This window comes from Gymnoscopelus microlampas (genome assembly GCF_963454915.1).
Source record: "Gymnoscopelus microlampas genome assembly, chromosome: 2".
NCBI classification, from domain to species: Eukaryota; Metazoa; Chordata; class Actinopteri; order Myctophiformes; family Myctophidae; genus Gymnoscopelus; species Gymnoscopelus microlampas.
The window spans coordinates 45,538,087-45,552,772 of record NC_139939.1 but is presented as its reverse complement, the minus strand read 5'-3'; the positions used below and the strand labels follow the sequence as shown (position 1 = coordinate 45,552,772).

The 14,686-nt window shown below is 41.2% G+C and overlaps 1 protein-coding gene across 2 annotated transcripts in view; it reads left to right on the top strand.

Annotated features, from left to right (window-relative positions):
* The first annotated feature begins 7,429 nt into the window (after positions 1–7,429).
* LOC311062330 (alpha-1,6-mannosylglycoprotein 6-beta-N-acetylglucosaminyltransferase B-like) overlaps positions 7,430–14,686 on the top strand; it is a 147,080-nt gene continuing 139,823 nt past the window's right edge. For both annotated transcript variants that reach the window (XM_084081276.1, XM_084081275.1), the window contains exon 1: positions 7,430–7,955. Coding sequence is in view for 1 of the 2 variants with exons in the window: in XM_084081275.1 (XP_083937401.1) it covers positions 7,918–7,955 (38 nt within the window). In the remaining variant the exon portion in view is untranslated. The remainder of the gene's footprint in view (positions 7,956–14,686) is intronic.

Here is a 14,686-nt window from a genome sequence, read left to right as displayed (position 1 = left end):
ACCACCTCAGATCAGAGAGATCACTGGCTGCACCAGCGATCTGTAGAAGTTACTTAATATGAATAATACATTACTTTGCCATCTCAGTGGAGGAATTTGAACCAATCTGAATGTTCTTTTCTCTGTTCCATTGGATTCTAGGCCTTTTATTTTATTTTAAGAATGTACTGTAGGTTCAAATTCAGCAAAGTGGAGCTCCATGCTTGTGGCTATCAGGTTAAGCACATCTTGTTATAGAGTGCTGCAGTCTTTAGTTCTAAAAGTGATACAGGGTTTTAGATTTATGCAGGAAATAAGGCCTGTGGATAACCCTAAGAGACATTCACGTTTTATTATGCGACATGAATAATGTCCGTTGAATTGATCTTGAACTTTGAAGCTATTAATTTATGTGCTATTTCAAACTTCCATTATTTGATTGTGATTCAAGATTTGTGTAAAGTGTGTTGATTTATGCGCTTTAGTAATTTTACCAAAATCGAATGCAGAAATTCCTTTGGAAATCTTTGGTCGAAACCCATGACAGGAGTTTCAGGGTCGGCCTATAAAAGACGTCATCCCTGTAAAGCTCTTTTCTGAGCCAGTGCAGCTGGTTGGGGGGAAAGTGAAGGAAAGAGGCCATGTACCTCTGAGCGTATGAGCGTATTCAGAGTATGAGGACACCAACGTCTATGCAGCAAGTAGGGCAGGCGGCAGAGGTTCAGATTTGAGATGGGGGTGGGATTGAGGATGATGGTGACATCTTGGGATTCAACTCTTTCGGAGATGAAAGGTTGAATTTAAGACACCTCCAGAATGATGGGAATGCTTATTATTATTTGCCTTTCAGTCCATATCATGGTAGTTTATTTAACTTATTTGTTTCCCTTCATGTCTCCCATGCTCTCTGGTTAGTTAAGTAAACAGTCGGTCGCTTCATTACTGTACATCCGTCAGTGGAATTGCACATGGATTATGTTTATCACTCCATTCCCTATGGCTGTCTGACTGTTAGCAGGAAATCTCGAAAAGTTAGAATAAAATTTGCATACATCTTCATGGGAAGATTTTTCATGGGACAAGGAAGAACATTTCACACCGATTGGTCAAAGTGGGTGGATGTGACTTCTCTTCAAGCCATACATTGTGTGTCAATCTGCGGACGTAAGAGGCAAACCCTACACTATTCACCCAGTCAAACAAAATGCAGGTGCTGGACGAAGAGCACATTTCCGTCTGCTAAACAAAAATAGTGCTGAACTGAACAATCCGACATGAGGAATGGTACATCTTGACTATTGCATAGCGTTAGTATGCAGAGGTACAGCATGCAGACTGAGTGCAACATTTCTATCTCATTATTCATTCACTTGCTCAGTTTTTATTTTGGAATGCCTCAGAATAGTTTTCATTAGGACAGTGTGCACTGGGTTTACAATCCTGCAGGGCTTTGTGTCTTGCCAATTAATGAGCGGGTCTTTAGCTTTGCTTTCCCCTTTTCCTCCCAACTCTGGCAGAGCATGTGACAATGCTTCAGCATGCAGACCTGGCTTCCACTGTCATACACAGGTCATTCACATACACTGTCAAATCCTCAGTGTTGATTTATCCATTTGTAACAATGAGTATACTTAATGTATACAATCTCTGGGTTGAATTAACACTGAGGATTTTCCTGTCTAGCTACTGTATAGTGAATGTAACCCAGAGGTGTGCTGCAATTAGGGACACAGTGGAGGTTTTTCCTGTGGAGGGATGTGAAGGGTTGGCTCCCAGTGTGAGAGAGGAACACCAGGAGTTAGCCAAGACATTTACTGTAAGAGTCATGGACAGCTCCAATATTGCACTACTCGCCAGCACTGCCAAGCTCAAATTTGTATCAATGGCTTTTGCAGATTGTTTACTCTCTCTTGCTAGCTCACTCACTCACTCACTCACTCACTCACTCACTCACTCACTCACTCAATCACTCATAAACATAATAATTTATTCAGATGCACACGGACGCACATGTGCGCGCACACTCACATGCATGCCCAATTTTCACTGCTTTCACCTACACATGAGCGGGCGTCAGTCATCAGGCATAGTAATGGTAAAAACAAATGTTTCCAAATGGTTTACTCTGTAGTAATGCGTTGCCTCTTTTTTTCATTCTAATTCATCTTCAGATAAAGATAATCTATTCATAATCTTACATTTTTGGACATGGAGATGGGAGTCCAGATTAAGCTTGCATGCACTCCATTCACCTTTTTTGATTGAGGGAGCAAATCCCCCTCCTCCTCATCACTGAGGGACAGGCCAGGCGATAGACAGCAGCTAATCTCATTCCATTTACAGCTCATTTACATCCACTGACTGAGGGACTGAGAGATTAGATTTCTGGCACATAACGTAATTAAGTGATAGAAGATGAGGTGAAGCTCTCCCTTGTTTCTCCACCTGTCTGTCTGTCTGTCTGTCTGTCTGTCTGTCTGTCTGTCTGTCTGTCTGTCTGTCTGTCATGCAAACATGCATTGTACGAAGTTGTCATGGATTGAGTTGAAAAAAGGAGACGGATGTGCAACTCCTGATCTCTTGTAAGTTGTGACAGTCCATCTGTTTTGTGGCCATCAAGTCTGGAGTGAGACTGACAAATGGAGAGATTATTTTTGTTTAGATCACAATGAGGTAATCATGTCTTGTCCTTCCCTGGGAGGACGCCTTGGGGAATCTGTCACCTCTGTACAGCATATCTCAACCCAGCCTTTCTGTCATAACAGTGAGACAGAAAGTCTGTCAGTCACGATGCCAGGTTAACGGCCCTCAGTGGGCTCTCTAACCCTTGTCCCCCTGGTGTTCCTCAGTGACGCAAATGACTGCTCCTTTTTCTCAGTGGGCCGATAGCTGTCAAAACATTCAGCTAGAGGAAGCGTGCGTGAGTGCGTGCTTGCGTGCGTATGTCGAAGAATATCAAATATCGAAGAATATCACCAACCGTCATGCACGGCCATCTTTACAGCCACAGCCCACTTCTGTGGCTTCCTCTCGATTAAACCTTTCTGCAGAGACCTTGAAAAGCTCCTTGCCCAAGGTAAAGAAAGTAATCTGCAGTTGGGTCTAAAACATTGTGAATTCTGCAGCTACTAAGGCCATAAATTCTAATTGCTGCCTTTCTCAGGTGGGCAGTGTGGCTGTCGAAACGTTGGTTTATTTTTTTTATCCGTCTCACTCGTCCTTAATAAACGCTTTTGGCACGTAAGCTACGAGTGTGCGGCAAGGTGCCCACTCATACCTCCAGGCCAGCCCTATAATCTCTGATTCATGCCTCACATTAGGCTCCTCAAGTGCTTAGCTCTTGCTAGACCTGCTGCTAACTAGACACAGGCCTCTTGATCTTGCCTTTATTTTGTGAAATGGGCCTTATTTATTTACCTCACAAGAACATAATATGTAGATACTAGATAGATACTTATATCTGCAGTACTTCTCCTTTCCCTGACAGTAACTGCAAGTGCTCTGTTTCACCATATTGTATAATAAGCACGAATGCCTTTGCCATGCCACTGTTTAATATGCATAATCGATTTGGCATTGAGGTAAAATATACAAAATATGTGTAAGATTTGAAGTTGTGTGTAACTTATATTGTAACATGGTTTACTTGTAATTCTCACCCAACAAAGGATCAAACATGGTCTAAATACGAGAATGTTTTAACATACTGTAAGGGAAAAGTACTCATGCATTTACGATTATGCAAATATTTTATGGGTGCTCTCTTACATAAGTAGCATCTTGAATTATGATTGCTAGAAAGAGGAAATCATTTTTGCCTCCTTGTAGAGTAGGCTTGGTATGTACACACCACAACAGCTTGCCTTGGCGTGTTGTCTTTTGAAGGGGTGATCCCCTGGCTGTCTGAAAATGTCTCACAGTCTCATATGGGGCCAGTGTGAGGCTGTCACTCTCACATTGCAAAGATTGAGAGGGTCGTGCATCGTCTTGAGAAATCACCATGTGTTTGTGTCTGAAGGACCGTGTGTCCGTGCATGCCCGAGCTTACCCGTGTGTGTGTGTGTGTGTGTGTGTGTGTGTGTGTGTGTGTGTGTGTGTGTGTGTGTGTGTGTGTGTGTGTGTGTGTGTGTGTGTGTGTGTGTGTGTGTGTGTGTGTGTCAGCACCAAGCCACACGGGCCGAGACACTCATTCTCCGATGTGATGAAAATGCAAATCTTCTCTCACATTTCAACCTGCACTGTCACTCAGCAGCACAATACTGCATAGACTTTCAACCTCGTGCAAAACGGCACGCGATCAACCAGCCCCACCTCAAGTCAATCCAAAAAGCCATTTCCCTCATTCATCACAGATAGATCAATCCCCGCTCATTGTTATGTCCTCTTCTCATGTCCATTTTCTATTCTTACATTGATTTCCTTCACAGCCTCCATTTGTCTGAACTATTCCATTCTCTTTATCCCTCCATTCATCTGATCTCTATTCTCTTGACTCCACACCCCTGCACCTGCTCACACATCCCATCCACAGAGGCTTTGTATAAATTGGAATAAAAAAGATGTTGGAATGAAAAATGGTCAAACAAAACAGGTAGCTAGAGGAGGGCTGGATGATTAACGATCAGTAATTAACTCTGGGGGTCTGCTTTCAATTACAGTTCAGAGGTAATGGATTGTTTTTGTTTGTTTTTGTGCCTGAATCCAGGCTCACAATTAACCTGCCTTGGTTAGATAGACCGAGCAGAGAGGAGTATGAGGACTATGAAAAGCAATCACTTAATTGGTATAAATAGGTGGGAAAGCTTCATTTTCTCTCCTCATCTATTTTTCTAGCCTTTTTCCTCCATTGTTCCGACTGACATTGATCAGACTGATTAAAATAATGTAAAGTTTCCATTTAAACAAAACATTTTAAGAGGTGATTCAAAAGGTGACACTGATTTCAAGAAAGACTGATATCCTCAGGCAGGTTGTTCCAGATCCCTGGACCCCTGACAGCAACTTCAGCTCGGCTACCCTTAGCTCTAATTTAGACTTTGTTTCACGTGACGTACATTTCGTCCACTTGACATTTTTTGTTGAGTGACAGTTTTCAATGCTGCGATGTAATATAAATTAGCCATATATTTCAGTAAATTTGTTTTAAATACTCATTACAATACTCATTGCTGCATCACATTTCGTTGTGTGGCATCTGTATCATAAGCATTTAATAACAATTTAACCAGCTAGGCTACTGTGTAAATGCATTTATGTTAGAGATTTAAACCTTTTTGATACAGGGACCAGGTCCTTCAACAGCTTTACAGGTGTAAAATAGTTGGTGAATTATTATTTTTGTACAAGCTACCAACATTTGCAGTTTCAAAATAGTTATAAGAACAGAAAATAGAAAAAGAAAAGAAGGGAACAAGACACAAAATATGCATGAGGTGCATAGAAAGTAAAAATGAGGCAGAATATCACAGTCTCTTATACAAGTAGAGACAACACTTATCAGCAGGTATATCAAACATAATCTTTTGTGCAAGTGAGAGCCATGCAGCCCCCCGTCCCACACAGTATTTAGAAGTATTCTGCTTCAAGTTAATAATGTGATGTCTCCCGTAGACACATTATTCCGCACTGTTTGGAAGTTAGTGTTACTCTGTGTATCAACATCAAGTTCTCACATGAGCACTGCAACACTGACAGCATGTTCCTCTCAGTGCTACCCCTCGCTGTCACACCAAATTAAATACCTTTTGCAGTGATCTCTACTATTATGTGTCCTAAAATGCATTAGCTAATCAGCATAGCTATTCTTATACAATAGGCTATAGGTAATTTTTCAGTCATGTACTGTAGGAGGTTAAAGCTGCAATGTTTCATATTTTCTAACATGATACTGACATGATACTGACCATGATACTAACATGACACTGACCATGAAACTAAATTCACTGACATGATACTGATCATGATACTGACCATGATACTGACCATGAAACTACTGACCATGATACTGACATGATACTGACCATGATACTGACATGATACTGACCATGATGCTGACCATGACAATGCCATTATACTGACCATGATACTGACCATGATACTGTACTGACCATGATACTGACATGATACTGACATTATACTGACATGATACTGACCATGATACTGACACGATACTGGCATGATACTGACCACGATACTGACCATGATACTGACCATGATGATTTTGACCATGATACTGACACGATACTGACCACGATACTGAGATGATACTGACATGATGCGCTTGACATGATGCTCTTGATCTTGCATGCACGGTATGAAGTCAACATCACGTTTACCAATGAACTCCACACAGTGCCAACATATCCCAGAAGCACATGGTGAGGCAGGCTGCGTGGGTGTCAGTAAGGTTTCCACGATCAGAGTCAGTCATGTGTGAAGAGAGTTTGAAATTTCACCCCATCGTTTGGTCCCACATCTCCCCCCTGGCTCCACAGTTCTGCTTTGCTGCACAGCTGACTCCAACACTATTTAATCTGTGAAGAGACTGAAAATGACCACAGAAAATTGTTGGTCTGACAGAGGGAATATTCTCAAAGTTTTAGTTTGTTTCCCTGCTTGAGGCAATGTACCTGTATAGGCTACTTTTGCAACATGCTGTAGCTTAATTATTCAGTGGTAGACGATGAGTGAAATTCATGCTCTTTCTTCTTTGACAAAGATCTGGAGTAGCTAGTGACAGAACATTTAGAAATGTCGCTTTTTGTGCAAAAACAAAACGGCTATCAGTGTTGGACAAAATCGTGCCAAGCCGAGTTCAACACAGTGGCCGCTGGGTGCCGCTGTTATCATCCCAATAGCGGTACCTTTTAAAGTCACTGTCCATGGTTCTGACGGAGTCAATGGCGAGGCTTTACTTCTCTAATAACTGAGTCTGTGTCTCATTTGGACATTCAATTAAATACACTGCTCTTTCACATGGAGAGAGAGAGAGAGAGAGAGAGAGAGAGAGAGAGAGAGAGAGAGAGAGAGAGAGAGAGAGAGAGAGAGAGAGAGAGAGAGTATTTATAAAGATTCACTAAAATAAGCAAATACATCCAATTTCACAAGTGAGTATATGCTAAGGAGGCACAACAACATAATAGTAATTTGTAGCTCTACTTTAAATGACGTTTCCCACGTGGCACATCAGCTGCTTGCACGAAAACCATAGATGGCGCCATTACGAAATGAGTTTCAGTTTGCCCGAGGAGGTTTGAGACGAATCAACACAATCAGCCTGCCTGCTGCCAAGTGCCAACTACTACGATCCACATACCTCAGAGAGAGAGAGAGAGAGAGAGAGAGAGAGAGAGAGAGAGAGAGAGAGAGAGAGAGAGAGAGAGAGAGAGAGAGAGAAGTGCATGAGTACGAGAGAACAGCTGATTTCGCCGTGCAGTAGAAACATCCTGTAGCTCTGCTTTCGATTAGAGTAGAGACTAGAGAAGGTATATGAAATGTAGACACACGCATAGGCTATGGAGTCCAAACATTTGAATCAGTTTAGTTGAGAAGCAGCTCGGGTGTCATATGACTCAAACGGACCACACAACACAACCTACAGTGACTTCAAAGCGAGAGATTATGACTGCACTTATTTGACGACGGAGTGACATTCTCATAGAATCACTGACTGACGAAGGATTTGTCACGGACTGAAAAGCTACATTTAATATACTCAATTTACACTTTACACTTAGGCGAGCTGTAGTTGCCTCATTTCAGGTCTCCGAGCGCATTTTCCAAGTGTACAGTGTATGAAAGGAGCACTGACTGGATGGGACGCAGATGAGACGTTTCGCTACCTCAAGTTTTAGATGATAAGGTTGACCATGTTGAGGGACGCCGATTTGGTCTTTTGTTTTGGGAAATGATTGCTGGAAGCGCCGACACGGTCAAATAATGGTTAGAAGATGTCTACTAACGTTCAAGCCGTTCAGGTAAGGGACAAAGGGTCGAGTAGGCTATACAGTCATGCTTGCACAGTTCACCCTCATAAGACTTGCAGCATGCTGATTACTTAATGTCTATAGCCTAATAGAGACTACTACAGTGTAGCATAATTATATTATATTATATTATATTATATAAATAATTGTTGCCACAGTATTGGCTTTAATGACTGTGGGACAGGGTTTGTTTTCTATAGTCAGTGTGCATGCTGTGATCCTGTGATAAAGAATGCATTTCTTTGGTAGAAATGCCTTCATTGATGTGGAAGCCCTGATGATTATGACATTACATACAGTTGAGGAGCCCTCATCCTCTCTCTCTCTCTCTCTTTCTCCCTCCCTCTGTGTGTGTGTGTGTGTGTGTGTGTGCGCGCTCTGCGTCCCCATTCACACGAACACGTGCAGATGTTTCCCCAATGGAGAAATTAAATGTTGTGTATGTCCATGGGTACAGGGCCACACAATTTGCAATTGCAAGAGACTGTTTATAAAGAGGCCAAGTTAGATGCTTGTGACTTTATAGTGTCCTGCACAATTAAGTGGACTTAGTTCAGGAAAGAAAATATTACATAAGGTTTTTCATTTTATTTAATGCTTAAATAATGTATACAGTCAGGTTGTCATGCTGTGTCATAGCCATATTGTGTCCGCCTAATGCATCTGGTCTTGCAAGCCACAGATAAATGACAGTCTTTAAATCATTGAGTTAATTTCCCAGTATTTAAGTAACAGGTTGAACGCTATAGACTATCTTTTTTTTAACTGGGTGGGACTGCACTATTTTGATAAACTTTATAAAAGGCATCCAAGCCAATATACAATAGGGGCACTTTATATAGCCTCCACATAACCCACTGAACAAAATAGAAGTCATCTGTGGTAATGAAAGACAGGGCGTTCCAGCAATTGAAAAGTTAAGGTTTAGCTAAATCCGTGCATATTTGTAATAATATCATTGAATTAAGCTTTGACTCAAATATGTTCTGAGTCAGTAACTAGCTGTTAAAAAAAGCTCTATTCTTGCTGACATTAAACTCTACTATTCTGTGAGGATTGGAATATAAAACTGTGGGGAATAGCCATAGTCATTACACAACATCACAGGTTTTATGAGTGTCATCATCATTAACCGTAGCATCTAAAGAAAACAATGATATAGGCTTAGAGGTTTTATGATGCAACCTCTTTTGAAGCAGCAGAAGAATGTGGTTGTTGGCAACTTGAACTAGATAGAGGCAATCTGTGGAGTGCATATCTCCGCCAGGCCGGGTGGCCAACCCAGAATTGTCATGGGTTTCAGCCCTCAGGATCTGAGGAAACTGCAGGCGTAAAGCCTTTCTATGATATACCGATAAAACCTTTTGCATTTGTGGTACCCCCTCCAAATTGGGGTTGATTGGATAATAGGCCCCTCCTACAAATCTTTTAAGCCAATTACATGCAAACAGTAGGGAATATCAAAAAGCTGTTTGAGACTCACATGGCAATACATTCTGCAATAAACAGTGACATTTAGGTCTAAGTATAATTTCTTTAGGCTCTGCGTAGTGTAGAGGCCCCTCAATATGTGATTCATATTTGAGGTGAATCAGACGATTTGTCTACGATATTTGGCATTTTGTTTAAAATGGGTCCCTACAAGTAAAATTTGGAAGGCAGTTATAGCCAGTCAGTATGGAATTTCATCACATGCACACGTCACATGCTGGCCACATGAAGTCCAAGATCCACATCAAATTCTCGTCATGCTTCTATGTCTCTCCTATCTACTTTCCTATATGAAATAAAGCAAAAGCTGCCACAAATAATCTAAACAAAAAACAACATACAATAACATGGATAAGTCAGAGTTGTAAAAATTCTCTCAAATTGGCTCAAAATGTTTCCGTGCCTCCTTGATATTGGGTCAGAAGCAATCTGGAAAAAAAAAAAAAACACTATTAAAGTTTTCTTGGAATGTATCAGTCCTCTCACCTCCACCCACCGCCTCGCCATGCTTGGAAAAACTCACTCTTGCTTCAAAACCTTCTTACCTTGGGGTGAAATCTGATAAGTGTTTTACGTGCGAGCGAGCCAATTAGGTGATAGCGGATCTCTCCTTCTGATCCAATTATAGGGAGCAGAGCATTTACTTTAAGCCTGTTAATTAAAGACTCGTCAGGCTGGGCCTGGGCCTAATCCTCCCCTATCGCCCACCTAACACTGCTTTGAAAAACGGCTAAATGATAAGACAGGAAATGATCGCCCCGGGACAGGGCTGGTGAACAAACTGAGCCAGCTTCTGTACAGTACGCCCACGCGCGCTGCTGGGTGTCACGACTGATTTATCCTTTGTCGTACGACGGTGTATAAATTAAGCATTAATGTCTTAATTTGGCTCTCTGTTGTTCCTCTATGAGTCACTCTGTTTCTAACACACATTTACTTAGCTCTCGCTTGTTCTTCACTCTCCTTGTGTTTGTCTCTCCTTCCTTCCTCCTTCCTTCCTGTCTTGTATTCACACACCCATAAGACAGAAACATACTGCACAATGTGCACATATCTGTATGACTTCATGTATGCGGGTGAAACAATAGAATTCTCATTGTTAATTTAACTCGGTTAAGTTAACATGCAAGATTTCACTCTGTAGAGAATTAGAATGGATCCCTGGAACAACATATTTTGAGATGGAGGTCCGCGGCCAAATATATATAATTTTGGGGGTCCTTGACATGAAAATGTTTTGTTCCAGGGACCCCCATAAGCAAAGATTTGAGTAAAAATGTAGTTTAAAAAAATATATATATTCAAAGATTTGCGCAACTTTTCACGATTGTAGAGCTGCTATTTTCAAAAATAGCAGACCTACAGTACAAGCTCATAGCGCGACACTCGGTGCCACGCTATGAGCTTGTATATCAGCTATTTTTGAATGGCCAAAGTATAAAATAATGGTTATAGGCTATAGCTAAAAGTCTAAAATGACAGAGTTGCGTTCCCGTATGGAATGGGTTAAGACATCTGTACTGAGTTGTGATTAAGTACATGACATACATGATATAATAATTACTATTTACTACTGGAGCGGCTGGAGACCTTTTGTGTTCACATTATATTTAACATTTATTACACACGCATTGACTGTGTCCCTGTCGCCAATGTGCCCGTTGTGAATTAGTTGTACTACAGTAGGTGCATTAGTGGCTAAAGCGTAGCTTCATATCCCCAAGTGAATAATCTCTGGTTCATGGGGTTCAATGCCATGAACAATAATCCTTTGATTATATCATTTCATTGGACTGGAAAGGAGGGGAAAGGGGGTATTTTTGTCACAGTACATTTTGCACACACGTGAAATTTGTCCTCTACATTTAACCCATCCTATTAGGAGCAGTGGGCGCTATTAATGTGATGCCCAGGGAGCAGATAGTGGATAAGTGTCTTGTGTGTCTGCAGGGACACTTTAACACGTAGACCGAGGCTAGAGGGCGAACAGGGACCTTCTGATGACCAGATGGCCTCTATACCCATTAAGCTGTGGGCACCTCTAAAGAAAATCTGGACTGAGATCAGTTAACGTCTCTGCGCGAAAATACAATGATCATTAATGATTGTGTTATCCTGGCACATTTTGTCCCATGTCTGTTACATGTGCAGTATCATCTTAATATTTCGTAAAGAGAGAGAGAGAGAGAGAGAGAGAGAGAGAGAGAGAGAGAGAGAGAGAGAGAGAGAGAGAGAGAGAGAGAGAGAGAGAGAGAGAGAGAGAGAGAGAGAGAGAGAGAGAGAGAGAGAGAGAGAGAGAGAGAGAGAGAGAGAGAGAGAGACAGGGGGGGAGAGAGGGCCAGGGTCTTCAACGTTTTTCAGGCGAAGGACCCCTTAGCGGAGAGAGAGATGAAGCAGGGACCCCCACTACATACATTAAATATATTCATATTAAACCTTTTCCATTGATTTCATAGACAGCTTCATAGACTTGTTTGACAGCTCTATCATCACTGTTGCGTAAATGAATGCGTTTAGTTATTTTCTGAACAACACTTCACAACACGTCTTGTTAGCTTGTAGATCTGCTATTTTCGGTGCACGTTACTCCTGAAAAGGGATGCTAGGGTTCAAGTTGTTACTGTAAAAAAATATTTGGCGGCACCCCTGTAGTAGCTCTGAAGACCCACCTAGGGATCCCGGACCCCCTGTTGAAGACCCCTGCATTACACAATTGATAGCGTTTAATTTAGACCAGTCATCTGCGGTTCTTGTCTGGTCTTTGTGCTCATCACATTGATAAAAATGTTGCACATTCAACTACTCGCCAGAGATTCCACCATCAGCAAATGAAGCTGATGATCAGTGTTCAAAAAACGCAATCAGTCACAGTTAGTGTTTAGTGATTAATGCTTACTGTAAGGTTGGATTGGTATTCAATAATACAATCCATTGGATGTCTCCAACTCAGCGATAACCTTATTACAGTACATCCAGTTGCTATTGGATTACTCCTCCAGAGGTCTGTTAAAATATTCTGGTAATTTGTCAGTTTATTCCCAATATAATTACAAAATAATTATACCAAATGCAGTTTAGCATAATCATTACATGAGTTTGTTTTAAGTGACGCTGTAATATGCATATAATATTTACAATCAAAATGACGTTTCCCCTTTTGTAGACATGTTTTGGTGTAAAACACATGATCACCCATTCAAGTATTTTTTTGCGATTAAGAGATTAAAGCTATGGTACTGTTTTTTGTAATCACATTACTGTAATCCTATTTCATGCCTCAATATTTACTCAAAACAGATTTGGACACCAGTGTTTTTTTTTGTGACACTCACTCATAGATTATCAGTATCAGCAAAATAATGGAGGGAGGGGGTCAGCAACAGGGACACTTCAAAACAGTCATCATCTACATCCTTGTAGTCATTCCAGTGTATTATGAGTGAAGACCAAATACACTGGCTCCAGCAGAGAGTATTAAGTCACTGTGGAAGCCTGCCAAACCACCATGGCCAATACTTATCAGATTATTCATCATCAGTCTCATCCCTCTGGGGCAGTCGGTTTAGTTCAATACCTTATTCTTAAGTGGCCATTCTTCAATGCTGTTGATAGGAGGCCATTTGTTATGATCTCATGTAATATCAAAAAGTTTTCTTCAGAACTTCTAATGAGAGGAGGAAGTGTTGTTATATTTCACAGTCTGCCCTGCACTCAAGCAAACAACTCGTAGTTGGGTTGGACTTTGGAGGGGTCAATCTTATTGAATAATTTACATTTCATTTGTCTTGCTTTTGACTATTGGGGTATTGAACCCCAATAGCATACGGATACCATCAACCCCTGCTTGATGGTATTCACATGCCAGCTAATGGGGATACTAATTAATAAACAACTAATATCGTCAGCTTCTGCTTTATGGCCTCTGGTGCGGAAACAGATAATTAGAAGTAATCTGTGCAAGGTTAGCTCTAAACGGTTAAATTAAATGAGATAATGACCATTGGAATTTTATAGTTCCAGAATGTGGTTCCCTATTGAGATTTTTATGTCCACCAGTGGCTGAGCTCTGCCCTATGTCAGTAAGTTGGTCGGTCCATCTGTCCATCCGTCCAACCGTTTGGTCCACTTTGGTCCATCTGTCCATCCGTCCAACCGTTCGATCCACTTTGGTCCCAAACAACATATCAGTTACTGGCAGTATTGTCATGGAATTGTCTGTGCACCTTTATGAACCCCGGAAGATGACCTCTACTGATGGTGACCTATGGCCTTTCTTCTAGTGCCACTATTAGGCCAAATTTCCACTTTTCCACATTTTACTCCAAAACATGATCTCTTGAAAAGTTCTTGCTGGATTGCCACTGCATGTACTTGTTCCTAGACTCGTGCTACTGTACCACATATAGTTCCATAGTGCTGTTCCCTATTGACGTACGCCAAACTGCGTCTTTCTCCCTCTCTCTGTGTGTGGTGCACATGCATGCACGCACGCACGCACACTTGTGTGTGTTAGGGCATTAACAGAATAATCGAATATTCGAATATTCGACTATCAAACCGACTATTCGACTATCAAACCACTATAAGATTATTCGATAAAAAAAAAAGAAAAAAAAATGTTTTTTTTTTTTTTTTTTTTTTAGATTTTTTTTTTTTTTTTTGGCTTTTCTGCAGCAGACATGCAGCTGTGAGCTCTGGTGTGACGTCAACTCGCATTCCTTGAGTCCAGTCATCAATGTCATTGAAAAAAAAAAAAAAAAAAACTTTTTATTTTTTTTATTTTTTATTTTTTTATTATTTTATTTTTTATAATCAAATCGATTAATCGAATATTCGAATACTTATAGGTCGAATAATTCGAATACTAAAAATCACTATTCGTGAATGCCCTAGTGTGTGTGTGTGTGTGTGTGTGTGTGTGTGTGTGTGTGTGTGTGTGTGTGTGTGTGTGTGTGTGTGTGTGTGTGTGTGTGTGTGTGTGTGTGTGTGTGTGTGTGTGTGTGTGTGTGTGTGTGTGTGTGTGCGTGCATGTGCATGTGCACATTGATTTGCAACGGACCCGTCCCTGACTATTTTTCTCCACCCACATTGGTGCATGGCAAGTCCCCACACACTGGCGGAGAAAACACGCCACTGCATCTCTGTAAATGGCCAATTTGCCCATCCGGTGCTTGCCTCATGCCCAATGAGCCTGCCCCAAAATAGGGCCATCTGTCTTGTTTCATTATGCT